At 43.7% G+C, this 22680-nt stretch overlaps 1 protein-coding gene across 1 annotated transcript in view; it reads left to right on the top strand.

Annotated features, from left to right (window-relative positions):
- The window catches only part of NAALADL2 (N-acetylated alpha-linked acidic dipeptidase like 2), a 530968-nt gene that overhangs the window by 275690 nt on the left and 232598 nt on the right, over positions 1–22680 (top strand). Inside the window, exons 5-6 of the mRNA XM_048504877.1 lie at positions 8381–8524; positions 21014–21106. Coding sequence (XP_048360834.1) covers positions 8381–8524; positions 21014–21106 — 237 coding nt within the window. The remainder of the gene's footprint in view (positions 1–8380; positions 8525–21013; positions 21107–22680) is intronic.

Raw genomic sequence — 22680 nt, 5'->3', positions numbered from 1 at the left:
GATTAGAGTCCACCGCTCTTAACCACCACACCACGCTGGCTCATTCCCTCCACCACAAATTAGAATTGTGTATTTGTGTCCTTTTCACTTCTCCAAACTACTGATGGCATATTATTGTGCTGTGTTTTACCAGTGTGCATGTGCAATAGTGTTTCTAAATAAAATACCATTAAAAAGTGTTCTTGTGTAGTGTTTGATGTGCACATACACATCAATACACCATGCTATACAGTCACATCAGATTTGCTTATTTGTACTGGTGTAATGCTTACGAGCAGGTGGATTCTCATCTGGAGAGCCGGGTTTGATTCCCCACTCTTCCAGTTGATTGACAGAGGCTTATCTGGTGAGCCAGATTTGTTCCCTCACTCCTACATTCCTGCTGGGTGACCTTGGGCTAGTCACAGTTCTTCGGAACTCTCTCAGCCCCACCTACCTCACAAGGTGTCTGTTGCAGGGAGAGGAAGGGAAAAGGATCCTGTAAGCCACCTTGAGTCTCCTTACAGGGGAGAAAGGTGGGGTATGAATCCAAACTCTTCTTGTTGTATCAATGAGTGTGTGCTCAGCAGAAACATATGGGAAACCAACAACAAATGAAATAAAGGCTCGTTCCGCACATGCAGAATAATACACTTTCAAACTGCTTTCAATGCTCTTTGAAGCTGTGCGGAATGGCAAAATCCACTTGCAAACAGTTGTGAAAGTGGTTTGAAAATGCATTATTTTGCATGTGCGCACACTCCCAAAACAGCAAGATATGGAAAGGAATTCCCTTACTGACCCCCCAGTGATGCCCCTTTCCAGCTTATGTGTTTTGTTTAATTGTAATTATAATACAAGAGCAATTATCTGTGCCCCTGCAGAAATTGTCCCAAATTTGCAACATGGCCCCAGTGATTTGGAACGTGAAAACTTCCTTAGGAATAAAACCGGAAAGTATTGCACATCGTCGACGGAATATACAGTAAATTATATTCCTTTTTATTACGATGATTTTTGCCATAATAATTGGCAAAGAAACTGGAAATTGCTGTCCTGAAATAAACCGATGGTAATGCCTCGCGGGATCAAATACAAATGAGAGGTTCAGTCTGCTTCTATTCTCTGCGTTAAGGGTAAATAGAAGAATTGTGCTACAATTTATTGTCATTGAAGCAGATGATTTTTGTCACTAAGTAGAGCTGCGCTTTCATCTGGGTTAATACAGAAACAAATGTTTATCACCAGGGCAATCCAGCAGGAATTCATAAATGGGAGGAAAGAACCATTAGTGTACTGAGCCTGCTATGAACTTGCAATGTTGGGACCAAACTCTCAACCAGGCAAACGTTCTGTACGCTTTTTTTTCCTGTAGCAATTTGTAATTTCCTAGGGTGCCGCAGTCCTCCTTGAAGTGTCTATTCACGGCATAAAACTGTTTGTCAAATTTCCATTAAGCTTAAGGTGAAAAATTAATGAACCATTCAGTTCGGTTATTTCAAAACTAATACAATTCTATTAGCCATGTAGCTAAAAGTCAAAGAAGTACAATTACAGTTCTGCATCGAGTCAAACTTTTCCTTTTCTGAAGAATTAAAAAAGAAGGGAAGATCATTAAAATGCTGTTTTGGGGCATAATAGGAGGGATTTGAAAGATTAAAAAGGGGGGATAGGATGGCCTTTTTCTAAGTCTTTGTTTATAAATGGTTGGTTTTATCAGTGTTGATAGAACTTGGCTTTTTTGCACAATAATGTAGAAGCCATATTGAAGTTGTCTTTATGTTGCAGGACTGCTACTAAGGGTAAGCATATTTATGCTGAATGTTTCTTATAGAGGAATTACACATTACATGGAAGTTTCCACTGGCAATAAAAATGACCTTGCTGAGTTATCCCTGCTCTTTCCCATAACACATAATCTAGGGACATGGCTTCCTATTTTGCAACGTAATCCTATTTCTAATTTCCCCAACCGTACCAGTAGAAGCAAACTGATGACATCCACATGACGATGTCAGAAAGGGATATAGTATATGGAACATGCAGAAGCACCCAGCAGAAATAAAACATCTTAAGGATAGAGGTTGGGAAACAGTGGCTTCGTGCGATGCAGCAGCGCCCCCCAAGCGAACAGCTCCCTAGGGACGGCGTTTTTGCTGTGCCTAGGGCACTGTTTTTGGCCCGTGCAGAAAGGGCCTAAGTGATACTAGAATATTTTCCTCTTAGGATATTGTTCCCTGTCCAGTATCTAATTAATTAACTTCATTTCTACTTCACCTATCTCCCTAATTGGGGACCCTAAGCAGCTTACATCATTTCCATTCCTCCATTTTGGCCTCACAAGAACCATGTGAAATATATTGAGGGTGTGTGACTGACCTAGCATCATGCATTAATGAATGAGTGCATTAATGAATGAGTGACTGACCTAGAATCATGCATTAATGAATTAATGGATGAGTGAAGATTTGAACTTGGGCCTTCCAGATCACCCCCAAAGTGCAGCCACTTAAAGAAAAGGAAGATTTTTTTTAATATCCTGCTTTTCTCTACCTTTAAGGAACCTCAAAACAGCCTTGTCTTCCTTTCCTCTCCACACTTCCTTTCCTCTCCCCACTTCCTTTCCTCTCCCCACAACAGGCACTTCGTGAGGTAGGATGGGCCGAAAGAGTTTGGAGCGAACTGTGGCTCTTTCCACACACATCCAGTAAAACATTTCTAAAACATTTTCAGCCCCCCCCCCCCGCCCTCGAAACGATTCCTGGCCAGCATTACATGATCACCTCCTCCTCCTTTTTTGAGTTCTGTGTTGAATTGATACTTCGGTGCTTCATAGCCTCAGACTACATTCTATACTCCTCATATACTCAATGCTTTGAAGATTGCCCCCCCCATTAAAAGAACAAACAAATAATGCTGCAGCTAAACTGGCAAGGGGGGACTGAGTGAGCTCAGCAAATGATGCCAAGGAGGAAGTTCAGGGAAGCAGAAAAATGTGGGAAACATAGTAAATAGATTGCAAGGCAACTGAAGACCTTTTCAAAATGTTTCATCCGGGGAGTCGTTTTAAAAAAAGGATTCATTTAAAACATAGGCGAATTCCTATTGATTCAAGTTTATAAGTCACTGACTTTGTGTTTTCTTTACTTCTCTATATTTGTTTATATGAGATAAATAAGAACTACATAAAAAGGGGGGGGAATCCCCAGAAGACAACCCCGGGGTTGAAGGAAGGAAGTTACAGACAACTACCGACCCGGAAGCATGCCACGGAAGCTGATTTGACTCGGCTTTTAAATAAAAGAAAAAAGAAAGGACTATGCAGAGTCTCGGGCCGTTTCCGCACGGCCTCCTTGCGCCCCCACGCCGCCAAGAGTGCGGGCGGCGTGGGGGCGCAAGCCCGTTCGCATGCAAGCATGCGAACGGGAGAAGCGGAGGCCGGCAGGCGGCAGGCAGCTCCGCACGGAGCCGCCTGTTCCCCCTCCTCCCTCCCACTTACGGTGTCATGCTCCTGCATTAAGCCTCGCGGGCGCTTCGCAACCCGCCCATGCTGCCCTCTTGACGCCCGGGCAGGCGACGCGAGGACTTTGCCGTAAGCAAAGGGGAGGAGGGGGAACAGCTTCCTTTCAGCCGGCGGCGCTTGATCTCGCACTGGTAGCCACAGGGGAAGACGCTCCCTCCCCAACAACAACCCTTTAAAGGGTTGTTGTTTAGGGCGGCTCTGAAAGGCCGCTCTTCTGGGGGGAGCGTGGAAGCGCATTCAGATACGCCGCTGCTCGCCAGTTAAGCTTAGCGGGCGCTTGTGTGAAACGGCGGCCTGGGGGCGCCTTTTTTGGCGCCCCCAGGCCGTCATAAATGGGCCGTGCGGAAACGGCCTCAGTTAGGGACACGTACAAAGTTATTTTAATTTTAACTAATTCGAGAGATAAGAAAGAATGTATAAGGAGAAATAAGAAATATGTTGATTTTTCTTCTTTCGATATACCCTTCTGTAATGTTGTTCAATTATTTTAACCTAATAAAAAGTATTAAAAAAACATTTTAAAGCCTGAAATAAAACATTTGAGGGTAAAAAAAACAATGCAGAAACTCCATGGAGGAAATGTTTTATCTCTTGCCTCAAAACGTTTTAATAGATTTGTGCAAAAAGGGCTTGTAAATTCAAGAGGCTTCTTGTGGAGCATTGGGGAAAACAAACCCAACGCACTAAGTAAGAGTCTGCGGCTCATTCCGCACATGCAGAATAATGCACTTTCAAACTGCTTTCAGTGCTCTTTGAAGCTGTGCGGAATGGCAAAATCCACTTGCAAACAGTTGTGAAAGTGGTTTGAAAACGCATTATTTTGCGTGTGCGGAAGGGGCTGCTGCCACTCATGTGGAGAAGTGGGGAATCACTGGCTTCTCCAGATTACAATCCACCTCTCTTAACCACCACACTATACTATGCACTTAGCTACTTCTTTTTTGTTTAGTGCACCAGGGTAGAAAGTAAATCTCAAATAATCTATGCATCTTAGTACCCAAGGGGTACTAAAAATATGACTTTAGAGTATTTTTCTACCCCACAAGTTTCCTAAAGAAACAGTGATTCAGGGAGCTGGTGTTTTTTTTAAGTGATCAGGAAAAATACAGCCCGCCACGCACACTCCCAAAACAGCAACAGTAGCAAAACAACTTTGTGGAACATTTTAATCCCTGGATACATGGGGAATTTGGTTGGGGATGGAAGCATACCCCAAATGCAACCACATTGTTAAAGGTTATGTCCCAGGGCACCAACAAACACCTTATGATAAGAAAACAGGACAAAGATCATTCAGCTGCCTCGGCAGGTGTGCCTCTCTCTTCTCTTCCCCTCATCATTAGTATGCCATCTGGTATATCGTATTGTCATTTGTTTGAAATAGTACCGAAGCTGACACGTTCCAGAAGTTCTGCAAATGTTGATGTCAAATGCTCAAGAGGACGTTCTCTGTACATTCCAACATTTTCTGAACATTCAGTCCACAATAACACTTGATTCATTATTAGATGTTCCAGAGAATCTGGTAAAAGGGTGAGAATAATGGCATTCATCATATGCAGGAACAGGTTACAAACCAGAATATATTGGATGGCGTGTAATAGGATTGAGTCTTTCGTATGAACAGTGACATGATCAGTGGTCGTGACTGACAGAACCTAACCATCAAAACTGTAACAAAATGTCACGCCCAAGCCATTTTATAATACTATTTCTGAAATTAGAAAGGTCACCAAAGGTTCCCATAAATCATTAAGATAAAAAATCTATTTATTTATTTAACCACATTTTTATCCCGCCCTTTCCCAGAGGGGTTACGACAGAATAAAACACATTAAAACGTTTGAATAAACATTGAACATTAAAACTATAAAATGCCTGTTAACATTACCGTTTACATTCCAGTACTAATCAATTGAAAGATAATTTATAAAATAGATGGCTACTTGAATAAATCCCTACTGTCTCATTTCCACTCCTCATTTCCGCTCCAGTCCCCACTCCAGAGGTCGTGAGGAGATGTCGGTACCGGCTGGCTAGCTGGGAAAGGCCTGGTGGAACCATCAAGCTTTACAAGCCCTGTGGTACAAAGGCCCCTTCCGCACACGCAAAATAATGCGTTTTCAAACCACTTTCACAACTGTTTGCTAGTGGATTTTGCTATTCCGCACAGCTTCAAAGAGCACTGAAAGCAGTTTGAAAGTGCATTATTCTGCATGTGCGGAATGAGCCAAAGATAGCTCCCACAGGGTTTTAATCTCAGCTGGCAATTTGTTCCACCAGGCTGGAGCCAGGGCCAAAAAAGCTCTGGCTCCTGTCAAAGCCAACCGGATGTATCTGAGGCCCTTTCTGCATGGGCCAAAAGCGGCGGCGTCAGGCCAGTAAAACACCATTTTGGCGGGGACCGTTCACACAGCCGCCGCCGTCAAATCACTGCAGCGGCGCTCAGTTCCTGCCAAAACGGTGTTTTCGAATGGTTTTTGCAAATGCTGGCTTCCATTCGGTGCCATGCGAACGGCACCGGGTGGAAGCCGACGTTTCTCCCCCGGCCCTCCCAAACGCTGCTTACCTCCCGTCACTTTCTGTCGCGTTGTGCAGGCCAGGAGACACGCCCCCCTGGCCTCATTCTCCAAGGTCCACAATACGACAGAAGGCAACGGGAGGCAAGCAGCGTTTGGGAGCGGCGCAGACTGTGTGAAGGCTGCGCCGCTGGCGCCGCTTCCAGCTTCCGCTTCCAGTGTGTTGAAGCCATCCTGTCACCGGGCTTGTCATCTCACCAGGTGAAGAAGTGCAGATGGGTGGACAGATCTCTCACTGCTGTGAGGGAAACATTTTTAAAAAGAGACCTTTTTCATCCAAAAGAACATATCAAATGATTTCTCAAGTCTTTTACTCCTATCAACTTCCTGAGAATACAACAACACGACACAAGCCTTTATTGGCATATAAAACAGGACAAAATTTTAAAACAAAACAAGGTTAAGAAATACAGTTAAAATGACTAATTTCCAGTATAAAATTTGCAACAGTTTCACAAAAGAGCACATCAGAGCTGTTCAGGAGATTGGGTATCTTATAACACTCATGCCACTGGGAACATTGCAAGAAAATGGAATTCATGTATTTCATGCGTATCTTATTGTATTTAGGGCATAGAAACAAAGAATGGTCAAGTGTTTCAACCGTAGTCATATCACATGAACAAACTCTTTTAGCACGTTCCATATTCTTAAATCTTCCCTCCAGCAGAGCTGATGGCAGCACATTACATCTTGCAGTAGCCAAGGCTCTCCTCTGGGTGGGATTAATCAGCAGACGAAGATATGCTGCCATAATTCCACGCTCGCATGGGATTAATAATGTAGTTGGAGAACAGGTTGTCTTGGCAGCAAGAGTCAAATTATGAAAATCAAGATCCAAGAGCCTATTCTTAACTAGTCTGAAGGCTTCCACCTTTGTGAGCATAAGGAGTGATTCCAAGGGGGAAACCAATAGCTTCAACCTTTCTAAAGATCAATGTATACCATTCTGAAATAAAGTGATCTGATAACAGAGAGGGAATATAGCTATTGGATCCCACTAGAAAATGTATATGCAGCCAATATTTTAGAGCCCTTATCCATGCCACGGTTTCTAGAGTTGTTTGGCCCATCTCATAATACATAATTGTGGTTTAATGCCAAAAGTTCACCCAAAGCTTGACTGGATAATTTGTCTACAATAGTAAATATAAATCATTTAATAAACATGTAGAAAATAGCATAAGAACTGTTATTAACAACCACAATATTAACAACCACATGGGGAGACTAACAACGTAGGAAAGAGAAGTCTGTGCAAATGTACCTCCAGTGTTTTTCCAGGCTACTTTATTGCTCCCCTGTGAAGCCAATATTAATATAATTAATAACAACAAAAAATTAAAGACAGATTGCAATATAGACGATATAATCATACTAAGGTCTCTTTTAAATGTTTATTTTTGTTATTTCCAGCACTTGGGCTTAAGAAAGATTACTCGAAATAATAAACCTATTTGGAGGGTATATTGTTCTATCTTGTATGATTTTGTATGTCAGTTGATATTATATGGGTTAGTTGCAAGCAATTTGCAGTACACAGTAACATATTTGTACTCATTGAGAATCCCAGGGATTGAGAGAGGCTTTTATATTGTCTGTGATACAATATTTGAAAATAATACAGTAACAGAAGAAGAGACGAAGAAGAAGGAGAAGAGTTTGGATTTATATCCCCCCTTTCTCTCCTGTAGGAGACTCAAAGGGGCTTACAATCTCCTTGCCCTTCCCCCCTCACAACAAACAACCTGTGAGGTAGGTGGGGCTGAGAGAGCTCAGGCGGCAGAGCTGGGAATCAAACCCGGTTCCTCCAGATTAGATACACGAGCTCTTAACCTCCTACGCCACTGCTGCTCTTTTACTTTTAATTGGAAAATATTGTATTCAGTCTTCTGATTTGCTTCATTTTAAATGGTTATCTGAAAAAGAAGAACATAAGAGTGATTTATGTTATTATAGGATTTAAGGATCCTGACCCAAAGAGGTTTTGACAGACCTTTACTCACTGAGTGCAGTGTGACATCGATTTTACCTTTTGAGTGCACCTATTCTACTAGCATTATGGCTGACCCACCTGAAAGCTGGCAATTCTAGTGAGAACTCCTCCATTTTGTTCTAACAACACTAAGAGGAGGTGGCCGGCTCAAGGTTACAAAGTATTGGGATTTGAACCTGAGGCACCCTTTTCCTAGCCTAACATTTCCATTGTACGTGTATTGTTCAAAATGTCAGAAATTAGAAAGTTTTCACTGGTACTTACTGAATTGCTGTCTCCCTTCTCTTTTTTCTTCCCTTGAAGATGGAAGCTATAAACAGAACCGATCAAACCTCACTTCTCTATTCGTCCAGCCTATTTCTGCGATGCTAGCGAGAAAGCTGCTGTCTTCCCCTAAGGAAGGTGTTGAAAATGAAGCATGCAGGCCGCTGGAATTGCCTGAGACAGGTAATGTCTTTCCTGCTCTCTCTCTCTCTCTCTCTCTCTCTCTCTCTCTCTCTCTCTCTCTCTCTGAGTTAAAGAAAAAATGATGGTCCTTGTTAATTTTGAAGATTCTTTAAGTCCTTCAAATTTTTGGCATGTAATTGCATGTAATTGGGGACCTTGACCAACGGCAAATACAGTTGGCTGACTGCACTTTAAAAACATCAAGGATGGAGGGGGAGAAAAGTGTAATAATTTGATGCTGAAGAGCTTGCCGAGAGAGAACAAAATGTTATGAAATGCCAGGGATGAGAAGAGCAATTTTAATTTTTTTAAGCATTCTGCTTGTGTGTGTGTGTGTGTGTGTGTGTGTGTGTGTGTGTGTGTGTGTGTGTGTGTGTGTGTGTGTGTGTGTGTGTGTGTGTGTGTGTGTGTGTGTGTTTCAAATGACTCATAGCTGTCAAGACTTAGCGGGCCTGTCAGTAGTTGCTTCTGCCAAGATCCGACTGATGGAAGCAGATATCCGGAGCGCTGAGCCTCTTAGTACAAGCATTAAAGTCTAATTCGTGCTATTGACTGAAAAATCCCTCTGCCTCTATCTGGCATCCCCCAAGAGATGTTTCTTTGGCTGCAGTGCAGTTTGTTAGGCCTTGTTGGACAACATTACCTATCAGGGAGGCATTTGGGTTGCTGAGGGGAGCGCTCGAGTGATAGCTTTTGTTGTCTTTGTGCCTCCGGCGTATGTATTAAACCCATATCTATGTCTGTGTCATCCTTAATTTCTACCTCACTGTGCGAAATACAGTTCTAACTGTCTCTCTGCGTGTATTTGCATATGTGCAACAAAACCGTAGGAGGGCATGTTTCTGCCTCAAAAGTGCTATTTTGCAATAACAAAGAAACAGGAAGGGCTTGAATGGGATTTGGGGAGAGACATTCAGAATGCCTTGTGAGGCAGATGGCACATCCTCTGTAAATAGGGTTGCCAAGCTTCAGGCAAGGCCTGGAGATCTCCAGGAATTACAACTGGTCTCTAGACTACACAGAATAGTTCTTTTGGGGAAAAATAACTGCTCTGGAGGGTGAAATTAACAGCACTATACCTGCTCTGGAGGGTGAAATTAACAGCTATGAGATCCTTCCCCTCCCCAGGTTCCCCATTAGGATTCCCAGCTATGGGGAGAGAAATACTGGAGATATTTCGATGGAGCTTGAGGAGGTCAGGCTGTATGGAAGAGAGAGCAGGGCATAATGCCACAGAGCAGCCATTTTGTCCAGGCGAAATGACCCTGACAGTCTTGAGATCAATGGCAATAGTGGGAGATCTCCAGATCGGCAGTCCTACTCTACACCCAGATCTCCAGGACTTTCTCAGTTTGAAGTTGGCAACCCCACCCACAAAAGCAAACATACCAGGATTCATTCCATTGAAGAGCAATTGTCAATTCTGATGGCGATTGAATGACGGGGATGGTCCCAAATTTTGTGAGTACCTCCAGGTGGTGCTTCTTTTATGAAATGGTGGACACCTTTGTCCTGACCCAAAGAGTGAAACTCAATAATATAGTTGATATTGAAATGGATCTCTTGTTTTGGGTACAAACGTCTTACACAGATGAAGATGTGTCAAGAAAGACCAATGACCACCACTATCCTCCTGGTCCTGTTCACATTAGGGTTTCGTTGTTGCCCAGTCCCAAAGAAGTTCCTTCAACAGTCCCCCTTCAGCCATTCAACCACAAGAGAACGATGTTGGTAGACCAAGTCTTTCTCCCTTTGAATACCTCTCACCAGAGATCCCCAACAGGGTGCCAATGGGTGCCATGGTACTGACTGGCATCTTTCCTGGCACACACCAAATGCTTGGAAAGCAAGCAAGGTCATGTAGGGGTTTTGTCCAGCTGGGATTGTGCTTGGCCTCTGGAGCTCTAACTGGCTGTGCTGATATTTTTTAAGTAGCTTCCTCATCAGTTCCCTCCCATAGCACAAGGATTTTCATTGCAAGACTGAATGGAAGTTGTGCACATGCAAGAAAACATTTTAAACAATATGTTCATTGCATCCTATTTAACTGAGCTTTGGCTTGACATGGTGAAGAGTTAGAATTATGCATGGTGTTACACCCTGGCACGTTATGGTTGGCTCTGCCTCCTTTGGCCCCAATTTGGGCACCACCATCCTGTGCCACCATCCAAAAGTGCTCGTAGGCTGGAAAAGATTGGAGACCCCTGCCTTATACTTCGTTGTGAACTTCCTGTTCTGGTCGAGCACCCACATTTACACATCAGGTAACAAGAATCAATGGGGAAAAGAAATCTTGCTTGAGCTGATGGCGACCAACCAGTCCATAAAGAGATACCATTGCAGCCTAAAGTTTGCTTGAGAGGGGGCATTTAAATATGTCTGCTCCAGATTGATTGGGTTGCATGAAGAACTCCAGCCGTCAAGGGGCAGAAACATGGTCACTGCCTGCTCAGGCATGAGCCAGGAAAGAACTTCCTGTAGAGGCAGGTAGAGAGCTGTGCTTAGACATTGGGTGCCCAACAGATCTAAAAGATGGTGACTAGTTTTCCATTGGCCCGACTGGAGTGAATTATATTATGCATATCTATCCAGAAAATCATATTACTAGTTTTGTTATTGGCCACTCAAGGGCTTTGTTTTTAATCAATCAAAGTTTATTTGGAGGCTGGGGAGGAAACAGAGCTGCATAAAATTAGACAAACAAGAGTCCAAAGGATCAATCACTTGCATGAGAGAAGAGACAGAAGAGTGGCTTTCTATTACAGCAGCATCCGCTCATTCATCAGCTGTGCCAAATAAGGCGCTGCATGAGAAAGTTTACAGTATATTCAGCATTCTGTCTGTCGCCATTGATTCGCAATTAACTTTCTTCGTAGACTATTTGATACACAGCTAAGCAAGAATTAATTTTGCAGAGATAAATGTACTGTATTAATGATGTGGTGTGGAATATTTCCCTGCCTTGTTGGCCAGCAACAAAGATTGTTTTCCTTTTAGACGGCACAAGATTTGTCACTGTATTATTATTATTTGCAAACATGCATGCACACAAACTCGGTCTAACGAGAACCCATTGTTCCAAATTCGTTTGTGACTTGAATCGAAACGGTGGCCAGTCTGAGATTTTAAAAAGCGCAAGGAGAAAAGTAATTAAAGCTAATTAAGTGTTGCCTTTCATGTATTTTCAGCTTCGTGTATTTTTGACTGTCCTTCACAACCTGTTGCCCCGACATGTTGAAATGGAGACACAAGACATAGAAATGCATATGAAACTAGGGCTCATTCCGCACATGCAGAATAATGCACTTTCAAACTGCTTTCAGTGCTCTTTGAAGCTGTGCGGAATAGCAAAATCCACTTGCAAACAGTTGTGAAAGTGGTTTGAAAACGCATTATTTTGCGTGTGCGGAAGGGGCCTAGGTTTATATGAAGCCAATCTGCATCATAAAGTTCTAATAGTAGTTGGGTCCGGCTGCCAACAGTTTCAGGCACCCCCACTAGGGCTGCCGGACCCAAGTGGAGAAACTCCTGGAAATTTGAAGATGGAGTGTTGAGCAAAGGGAGTTTGAAGAAGGGAGAGACCTCGGCAAGATAGAATGCCACAGTGTCTGCCATTTTCTCCAAGGAAACTTAGCTCTGTTGTCTGGAAATCAAATTTAATTCTGGGAGGTCGGCAGTTAAAAAATTCCACCCTGGCTTGATTTCGCCAGTGTGACTGCCAACTCTTTTTTAGTTTGCCTTTCGTTTTGGAACCATATCACTTATACCGGCACACTGCAGGAGGCCACGCCAATGTATTTTGTCTCCTTGGTGACATCCAGTGTTTAATTTTTCCATAGGGGAAAAAAAAATCCGTTTTGGAAGATTAATTGTTCCATGAATTTAGTAACAATTAATGGCTGCCATTCCCAATGCAATATTAGGCAAGCTTCAATGTTATAATTAAGGTAATTAATTTTTAAAGGTGATTATATCTAGGAACTGTTTTACTGATTTGCAAGCTTGGGAAGCTTACAAAGTCTGTTTCCGCATGGTTCAAATATGCCAGGTTGAGCAACCAAGAGACATATCCCAGTTCAGCCAAGAAGTTTGCATGGTTTCCAATCCTAAAGCGGGTTTGTCCCATTATATTTGCCTCATCCCCGGTTCTTTAAAAAATGCTAAAATGTTGATCTTTCTTCCAAAATCTCACGTTGAATCGCTTCCGTGTGAAGGCCATGGGAGCAAAACCGATTTATTTTTCCCACCCCACCGCCTGACCTCCCTGCCTTACATCATGTCAGTTTCATTTCTGGGGTGCTGTGTTGTTTCCGGGCTGTATGGCCGTGTTCTAGCAGCATTCTCTCCTGACGTTTCGCCTGCATCTGTGGACATGGACAACTTCAACCGGAAGGAAGAAACCATGAAAATGAACAGAATTTGGCTGCCAGTGTTGAAAAACTCTAGAATCAAGACAGTGACAAATCAGCTCCATACAAACACAGGACAACTATAGACAATATCAATCCTAGGCTACAGACTTCTTTGTGACTCACATACCAGGCTACTCTATTCAGAGGGCCTCACCTTTTGACCTCACAGTATATATACTCCGCTTGCTTTCCATTCCTACCATCAGATCCTCTGAAGATGCCAGCCACAGATGCAGGCGAAACGTCAGGAGAGAACGCTGCTAGAACATGGCCATACAGCCCAGAAACCACACAGCACCCCAGTGATTCCGGCCGTGAAAGCCTTCGACAATACATAGTTTCATTTCTGCTGAGTTGCAGCCCACCCTTTCCAAAATGTTCCCCAAGCAAGTTTTCCACTGCTTAACAGCTCTTCCAGGAGCCAGGCAATAGTGCTTGCCCCATTCCAGCTCGCTCCCGCCAAGAGCCGCTCACTAGCCGAGCCACAGCCAGCCCAGTCTTGCAGCTCCTGGCTCACATTCCCAAGGGGAGGGATCCTGGGATTCGAGGGGTGGGGAAGCACAGCCTGGCAGGATGCTCTCATTCCATGGCAGCCCCAAAGACCAGTCAAATGTTATTTGGTATATCAGGGTGAGTGGGTGAGTGCCTCATGCTGTGGTTTCCTGCACACCTTTAAATATGGATGGGACATAGTGCTCTGCCCAGTATTGATCAAAAGTTTTTACTTTGTATAGCACAACGTGCTTGCCATGTTGCTCACTGCACCGGCTCCTTTCCAAAGCTAGAGAAAAGAGGGGGAAGGTGTCCTGCTTGGTTTTCCTGCAGTTGCTGTGGATTTGTCAATCAGAAGCACTGCCTTTGGGAGGGGGGGAAGAGCCAATCAGAATGCAGCTCATCGGGGATGTTTGAGCATGCGTGCTGCATCTATGTTGTAAAAACAAAAAAAGCCGGGCTCATGCAAAATAAATTGGAGTATTTCCTCCCGGTCTTAACTCAACTCCTTCACAGAAACGGGCACCCAAGCAAAGGGAGAAACCAGGAGAAAACAGCTTTTTAAATACCGAATGTAACACAGTATAGTAATGCTGTGCAGAATTGGCCAAATACATATAATAATCCAAATAAAATATATCCAACCATAAATTCATCCAATTTTGTGTGGAGGTCGAATCAAAACCAAGCTGAAATGTTATCCCTTTCCTCTCTCATGGTGGAAGGGATATTTTAATTCCCAGTCTGGCATGGAACTAACAAATAATGCAAGTGATGAGGTGCCTATGCTATTCTCACAAGTTGACAGCATGGTTCAAGGGTCACAGGTAAACAGGTTGGCAAGAAAGAGGCAGGGCAGGATCCAGAGGTCAAGGCAGTTCAGTAGGCATGCGAGAAATGTTCACAAGAAGAAAGCAGGCTGGTCCTCAAAAGGTCAATAATAAGAATAATAAGAATAATAAGAATAATAAGAATAATAAGAATAAGAATAAAAGGCTCGAATTGTAATGAAAGCCAACAACCAGCTAAAGATCTGGCAGCTGTGAAATCTACAATAATAATAATAATAATTATTACTATTATTATTACTATTATCATTATCATTATCATTGTTATAATTATCATCATCATCATCATCATCATCATCATCATCATCATCATCATCATCATCATTATTATTATTATTATTATTATTATTATTATTATTATTATTATTATTATTATTATTGGCATGCTGGGTGCCATCCCAAAAACACTAGGGCAGCACTTGAAACATCTTCGAATTGACAAAATTAACATCTGTCAAATTCAGAAGGCAGCCCTGCTGGGATCCGCACGAATTCTACGCCGATACGTTACAACTTCCTAGGCCTCTGGGTGAGGCTCGAATTGTAATGAAGGCCAACAACCAGCTAAAGATCTGGCAGCTGTGAAATCTACAACAACAAACAACAACAACAACAACAACAACAATAAAAAATGTAGAGATTTACTCCCTACACTAAAACACAAGATAATTAAAAGGAAATTTGAAGCAGCAAAGTCAAGGGCTCAACTTCAGAAGTATACAAGGAACTGAGCGTTTCTCCCTTTAATGGAACCTCAGCTAGGTCCATAATCCTACAAAGAGCTGTAGAGTTCCTTCTTCCTCCCCACAGTGTGGGAATCCCCAAGCAGCCAAGCATGTGCTCCTCCACCCGGTCCACCGAGCCCTTAACCTCTCCAACTCCCCCCCCACTCCATATTTTAGCCCAAAATCTCCAGTAATTTCCAAGTCCTAGAGCTGACAATATTAGTCTCCAAAACACTCATCCTGTAATGTCGGGTAGTTTTTTTTTTTAGTTGCAGGATTTGGAAAAATGGAACTAAACTAGAACCATTAACGGTAACAATAATCTCTCTTCTTTTAGTAGTGAAGTAGCTTTATAGCTTAGATAAAGTTTAAAGAATATTTCAGGCTGCATTAAGCTGAAGTCTCCCTGTCGCTTCCCAGAGCATAAAGGAGAAAGAGATAAAGTTGTCAAGACCTTTTTAAAGTCTTTTGTTGGACGTCTAATGCTAGCAACTCAGATTTGGTTGTCAGAAATGTTTAAGGGAAATTAAATTTTACTTCTTTTCCTTACTCCACTGAGAGCTCTCAAAGCCTTTTGTTAGTCACACTAAGCCTATAAGCCAAGTAATGGTACTGTACAATACATCTATTCATTATGTTATCTGATCCCAGAACATGTCACTTGCCAAAGGAGGACATTCGATTTTGCTATTACCTTTATAAGGGACTACAAGTTACAGGATACATGGGACTACCACTAAAAAAATGGGTTTGCCCCTCCCCATCTCTAACACAGGGTAAGAATCACTCTGGTGTTATATGTTTCCCAGCCAGCTGCAGCCAATGACTTGGAGCAATGAATCAGGACCTAATGACACCGAGAAAATGCTACTGTATGATACAGAGGAGAGCTGACATGGGGATGCCATTTTAAGTGTTAGTTGTTTATCTCCTCATGAGGCAATTTTACTTTGGGCGATTCCGCACACGAGTAATATAGGTTCGACCCAGTTCCCTGAGAAGGGTACTAACCTAGGTCGAAGCCATTGTTGTTCCCCACTGCAACCAGCTTGATCCCAGCTCGGAGGGCGGAACCATCCTGTGCCTCTTCGCCACTCCGTTCCGATTGGCTACTGTTCTATGGCCATGTTCCATCCATCCCCACACACGTTATAAAAAAAACTGCCACAGGAATGGAGAGACGAAGGTGGCGTTTTTTGATTGGCTGCTTACATTGGTACGCGGAAATTGTGCGCCGTTTGTGTGACCAGCCATCGCTTCGAACGCAAGAAAGAACGGGGAAAAAAATTAGGCGCGATTTTCACCGCGGTGGTTCTCCAGCTGTACGCATGCCCGAAACACTCAGCTGTGATTGGCTGAATGGGGGACTCCTGGCACCAGAGATTCTGCACTTTACTGGAATCAAGCTGGGTTCAAGCGTGATTCCCTGAAAAAGTAGTAGTTCCCAACTGGAGTCGGAAATTTGACCGTTACACGGGGCGAAGCTGGTAAAAAACCACGTCGATCCCAGCGGTTGTGCGGTGCACTTAGGTCGAACGCAGCTCGAACTTAGGTCGATAACGCAAGTGCGGAATCGACCTTTGAGATCTTGGAGTGACCTTTTCCTTTACAAAATGTGGCTTGTGTGGTTTCTCCATTGCTATTATAGCTTTCCATATAGCACAGTGCAAAGAAGGGTTTCACACTTCAGATTTCCTCACAGGTTTTCTGTCCCAGTCCCTGAGCAGTAGCTCTCACCCCACCACCATTGTGGTTTTCCCTTTTTTGTTGGCTCTTCCTGGAGCAGCAGTGGTGTAGGAGGTTAAGAGCTCGTGTATCTAATCTGGAGGAACCAGGTTTGATTCCCAGCTCTGTCGCCTGAGCTGTGGAGGCTTATCTGGGGAATTTAGACTAGCCTGTGCACTCCCACACACGCCAGCTGGGTGACCTTGGGCTAGTCACAGCTTCTCGGAGCTCTCTCAGCCCCACCTACCTCACAGAGTGTTTGTTGTGAGGGGGGAAGGGCAAGGAGATTGTAAGCCCCTTTGTGTCTCCTGCAGGAGAGAAAGGGGGATATAAATCCAAACTCTTCTTCTGCTTCCTCTTCCCTTAGCAGGCGGATTTTGCTCCAAAGTTCTTTCCTATACCATCTCCTTTCTACCCTTGTTCCAAGGAACTGTGAGCCAGTGTGATGTAGTGGTTAGGAGCACATGGATTCTAATCTGGAGAGCCAGGTTTGATTCCACCTGAGTGGTAGGCTTAACTGGTGAACCTGATGTGTTTCTGCACTCCTGCTTCCTTATGTCCCCAGTGTCTTCTGTTCGTCTTGATCGTCTTCATCTTACGACACCTAGCAGTGGAAACTCAAACACATTTACAAAAACCCTGAAGCCTTCTGAATTCACATTACAACTCTACATATTCTGGCAAGATCCCAATTTTGGGCAGACCAAACTCCTTGCCACCTAATTCCATGTAAATTGAAGACACTTCTAGCATAGAAACGCACAGGGAGGCCAAGAAATAGGGAATATTATCGTGCCTCACCCCTGCCCCATTCAATAAGCAGCTCTGGTGGTGCTGAAATGTAAATCTATAAGTAGGTAAAATAACCCCAAATAGTATTGACATTTTCCCAAATAATTTCAGCATGTCTTGCACAGAATTGTACCATTATTAACATTTGGCTAAGGGGGGGGGGGAGAAAGAAAGATATATTTGCTATTGCACCTGCTTCAGTCTTTAATGAGGCCATTTGTTTTCAGAGCCTGGGAGGGAAAAGAAAAAAAAAAGATATTAGTTTTAATTAATTTTTAAAACAAACTCATTTGTCAAATATGAAGAACATGAACTTGAAAGCCCTTTTGACAAAGATAGAGAGACAGGTTATTTTCTAGGTTGGAACAAACTCTCTGTTTAAACATTCTTGTATGCTTCCAGAACAAGGCCGAGACATGAGCTGAGTAGGGAAATAAAACATGAAACAGATAATAGTTTCTGAGTCTGAGACCTTCCCGAAGAACTTCCCTTTGGTTCAATGACTACTGGTCTGAAGAGGTCCATAGTCACTTAGGATCTACAGTTAGGGTGGAAGTTCAAGTGAATGGAGGAAAATTTTCCTCATGGAAAACACACATTTTCCATTTTTAACAATGTGGCAATCACTTGACTCATGCTACTGAAATGCACATCTGCTGGGTTAAGCGTTGCATGAATAGAGCTCAATGCAACATCTGTAGAACAGGAGGGTTTGCCTTTAAGGAAAATGGACTTGGTGAAAGGCTAGTCCGGCATAGCCTTAGGGAATTTGTCTAGAGTCTAAAAGCAAAGAGTTCAAAGAACTCCTTGTCTAAGAACAATTAAGTCTAACAACAACTGAGTTCATGAGTTGGAATAGGTGGAGCAGCAGTGGCGTAGTGGTTAAGAGCAGGTGTACTCTAATCTGGAGGAACTGGGTTTGATTCCCCGCTCTGCCGCTTGAGCTGTGGAGGCTTATCTGGGGAATTCAGATTAGCCTGTGCACTCCAACACATGCCAGCTGGGTGACCTTGGGCTAGTCACAGTTCTTCTGAGCTCTCTCAGCCCCACCCACCTCACAGGGTGTTTGTTGTGAGGGGTGGAAGGGAAAGGAGATTGTAAGCCCTTTGAGTCTCCTTACAGGAGAGAAAGGGGGGATATAAATTCAACGCTTCTTCTTCTGAAGAGCTACTAGTGTATATGATTGGCACAAAAAAGGCCATTAGTTCAATTAATTTCCAGTTAAAAGAATTCAGGTATCACCTGTTGGGAGAATCCTGTCCCTCTCTAATGACTTTTCCTCATGCACAGCTTGTCACAGATTTCTTCAGTGGTCAAACCTTGTGTCTTGGAAATGTTCTGTGTGAAATCATTCCGCACATATCCTCCCCCTGACCTCCAATCAATTTGGGGACCCCCCCCTTGTCTCTTCAGTTGCATTTATTTCACATATTGAAAACATATTATTCCTGATGGTCCTAGGATGTCATCCATGAGGAAGAAAAACAATCCTCTCACTTTTTTCTTTTGCTCAGGCACAGCAGCATTACTGCACAGTTACATTTTGAAGCAGCAGTTCAAAAACTGATGGAGCAGGTGTCAATACCTGAAGGAACAGAAACACGTAGCGTGCTTCCCCCAAACAAAGAACCATTTTTGGCCAAATTAGAACTGCAGAAACACACTATCTTATTGTGTAAAAAAGTTTTTTTCAATTTCCTCCTGAGAAAGCAACTTTCCTTGTTAATTTCACTCGCCCCTAACTGCTGACACATAGTGTTACCTTAACATTACAATATGGCAAAGGGGGGGGAAATCCTCTAAACCAGGGGTCTTCAAACTATGGCCCTCCAGATGTTCATGGACTATGATTCCCACAATTCTGCCAACTGGCTGTCTTGCAGGGGCTGATGGGAATTGTAGTCCATGAACATCTGGAGGGCCATAGTTTGGAGACCCCTGCTTTAGACAATGGAGGACATGTGGGAGGAGAAAATAGCTGAAGGGGAGTTTGGGCAACTACACGGGGTAGGATAAGGGGCATTATTTTTGGTGGGGCAGAAAAATAAAAGACTATTTCAACATGATGGCATGCTCAAGGAAAGGTCTTGGAAAATGATTGCAAAAAACATTGTGGTAAAAATGGGAAAATTTCTGGAACCAAATTTGGGCGGGGGATGCAGAAATAAAAGGAAAAAACATAGTATTAGGCAGCAAAGAGAAAAGGTCTAACTCTCTAGAGAGCCACTGCCACTTCAAAGAAGCAATAATGAACTTATGATGTCACCAGCCTCTCCAGAGGAACCTGAAGTTCTCCCAGAAGGATAACAAATACTGCAACACTGAAGCCCCTTTCCCACAACCAGAGGCATAGCTGGGCCAGAGTGTGCCCAGTGCACACTCTGGTTTCTCCCCCCCCACGGTGCCCCCCCCACTTACTTTAGCAAACCGAGCAGGCTGGAGAAGAGGCCTGCCTGTTCCCTTCCAGGCTGCAAATGACCTGGTGGGAACGACATTTCCCAGGGTCTCCCTGGTCATTTCCACCAGGGTCTCCACCAGGCTGTTTGCAGTCTGGAAGGGAACACAGGCAGGCCTCCTCTCTAGCCTGCTCCATTTGTTAAAGTAAGTATGGGCGGACGTTGCGGGAGGGCGGGGTGAGCTGAGCGGCCAACCAAAGAGGGGGGAGTGGTCAGGGGGAATTTTCTCCCCCCCCCGTGAACCAAAGCCGTGCGCCCAGTGTGTGGCGCCCCCCCGGCCCCTGGTAGCCCCGCCACTGCACACAGCAAATATATAATGGGTAGCAGTCAGGATAAAGGACCCCATTTTCTTGTTTTCCCATTCACATGCTTCCGTGCAGGCAGTGAGTGGAGACCACAGAAACAATTCAGGTTTCTGCTGTGCTTTTGCACATCTATTTTTTTCCTTCAGTTTTCTACCAGCAGACTTCAGAAAAAGTTGATTCCTGTTTCAAATTTTTTTAAATTACTTCCCACTCATGGGTAGCTACACAGGCATGCACAAATAACTGCCCACAGCAATGCTGATGTCTCAAGATAAGGCCATCTGCGCCTGCGTGGCTATGCTGATGTTAGCCACAAAAAATTTTTTAAAGGAAAAAGGAGGCGAATAAAGCTCCTCTTGCCTGGTAGTTCGCTCACGAGCTGCTGCAACCCGGGATTTTTGAAAGGACTCGCTAGTTTAGCGATTTTCAAAACAAACAGTATTGGGGAAATAACATGGGGGAGACTCATTTGGGGGGCAGGATCTGTGTGAAGTCCCCCCAAAACTTTTTTTAGTGTCCAACATCGTGTTTATTGGCCCATGCAGACGGGGCCTCAGTAAGTCAGACTAGACCCAGGTCAAATTTCCTCCATTTTCCTTCCAACTCTATTGCTTTTAGCCACTGATATACAAGTACCCCACAACCATTTTTTTAAAAAAAGTATTTATGTTTAGAATTGATCATTTGGTTATTCACAATATTAAAAGAGACATGTTTTCTTTATCTCCCAACAGAAAGAAAAGTTGTCATTCTGAATGTTTATACTCAGCCAACATACAAGACAGTGTCTAATGTTATAGGGTATATAAAAGGTGGAGCACTTCCTGGTAAGTATACCTTTATATTCTTTATTCCCTTTCATTTGGGGCCCCCTACTTCTTTTAGCAATCAGTTGTGGCTACAGATTGAAGAGAAAGGGGTGGGAAGAGATGGGAAAGGCGCGTTCTCGATCCTTTCTCCTTGTGTTCTTTTCATATAGAAAATTGACCCCAACTGCTTTTAGTCCTTTTTAAAAAAAGAGGCATGGGAGACAGGAGGTGACTTTCAGTTAGAAAATAATTGTGTGGGGAGAAGGGTTATGAAGCACCTCTCCTTTTGTACTAGATTGCTTCAAATTATACTTGCTCTAAGAAAGCAGTCTCTAACAAGAATTGCTGAATTACATGTTGCCTTAATGTACACTTACCAGCCCTTCACAATCCCAATAAAAGCTCTTAAGCTCTCTCTCTCTCTCTCTCTCTGTGTGTGTGTGTGTGTGTTACTTTTGTTGTTGATCAGGGATCTTACATGTCTATACCTCCTTACCACAGTTCCATCTGATGCTGGAAATGTTGATTCTGTGGAGGCTTATCTGGGGAATTCAGATTAGCCTGTGCACTACCACACACGCCAGCTGGGTGACCTTGGGCTAGTCACAGCTCTTCTGAGCTCTCTCAGCCCCACCCACCTCACAGGGTGTTTGTTGTGAGGGGGGAAGGGCAAGGAGATTGTAAGCTCCTTTGAGTCTCCTGCAGGAGAGAAAGGGGGGATATAAATCCAAACTACTCCTCCTCCTCCTCCTCCTCCTCCTCCTCCTCTTCTTCTTCTTCTTCTTCTTCTTCTTCTTCTTCTTCTTCTTCTTCTTCTTCTTCTTCTTCTTCTTCTTGAGATCGCAAGATGCACAATGCAGCTCCGTAGCCTGAATGGCTGTTAGTAAATGTGGGTTTTGTGACTGTAGGAATCAATTTTTCTGAAGTCAGATGGGACTGCTGGTAGGAAGAAGACAGAAAGAACATCTGTGATCATCAAAGTCTTCTGCTGATGGATGATGGGATCCAACCCAGCACTTTTAGTGGTCGCCATTTCTATGCCCGTGACATTTTCCTAGTCTATCTCACACCTCCCTGGAAGCAGAAACAAGAGACTATTTGTACCCCCATAGGCGAACTTCTGCTGACTTTCAATTTTTCACTTCTCCGATAAAGTGCTGCCATTCTGAAACTGCCTTGCGGAAAGCGCCTTGAACTAAGTCAGACTACTCGTCTGCTTCTGACCTATGAGGTCTCCCTTTGGGCAATGATATGACCATATCTGACAAGAAAGAGTGAAGTTGAATGCAAAGTAGCTTGTGCAATAGTGCACAAAGGTCATTTTCAATCAGTGGAAGAGGGGGAAGTTACTCATTTCTCCCCATCCCAACCCCCCTCCGCCCCCACCCTCCCACACACACTGTTCCCATCTTCCAATTATTGTTCACCACCATTGTCTGGAAGGCCCTCTGTCACTCAGGAACAGCATAAGGGGAAATTCGGTGAACAGTAGTGGGAGATGAGAAACTGCAAAAATCTCCCTTTACCTCAGACAAAATGACCCATGGAGGCAGAAACCCTGCGGGTTTAACCCAGAAAGCATATTTATTTGC

The sequence above is a fragment of the Sphaerodactylus townsendi genome, linkage group LG08 (genome assembly GCF_021028975.2).
Source record: "Sphaerodactylus townsendi isolate TG3544 linkage group LG08, MPM_Stown_v2.3, whole genome shotgun sequence".
Lineage (NCBI taxonomy): Eukaryota > Metazoa > Chordata > Lepidosauria > Squamata > Sphaerodactylidae > Sphaerodactylus > Sphaerodactylus townsendi.
Note: the sequence above shows the minus strand (reverse complement) of the source record. Positions and strands in the feature narration are given on the sequence as shown.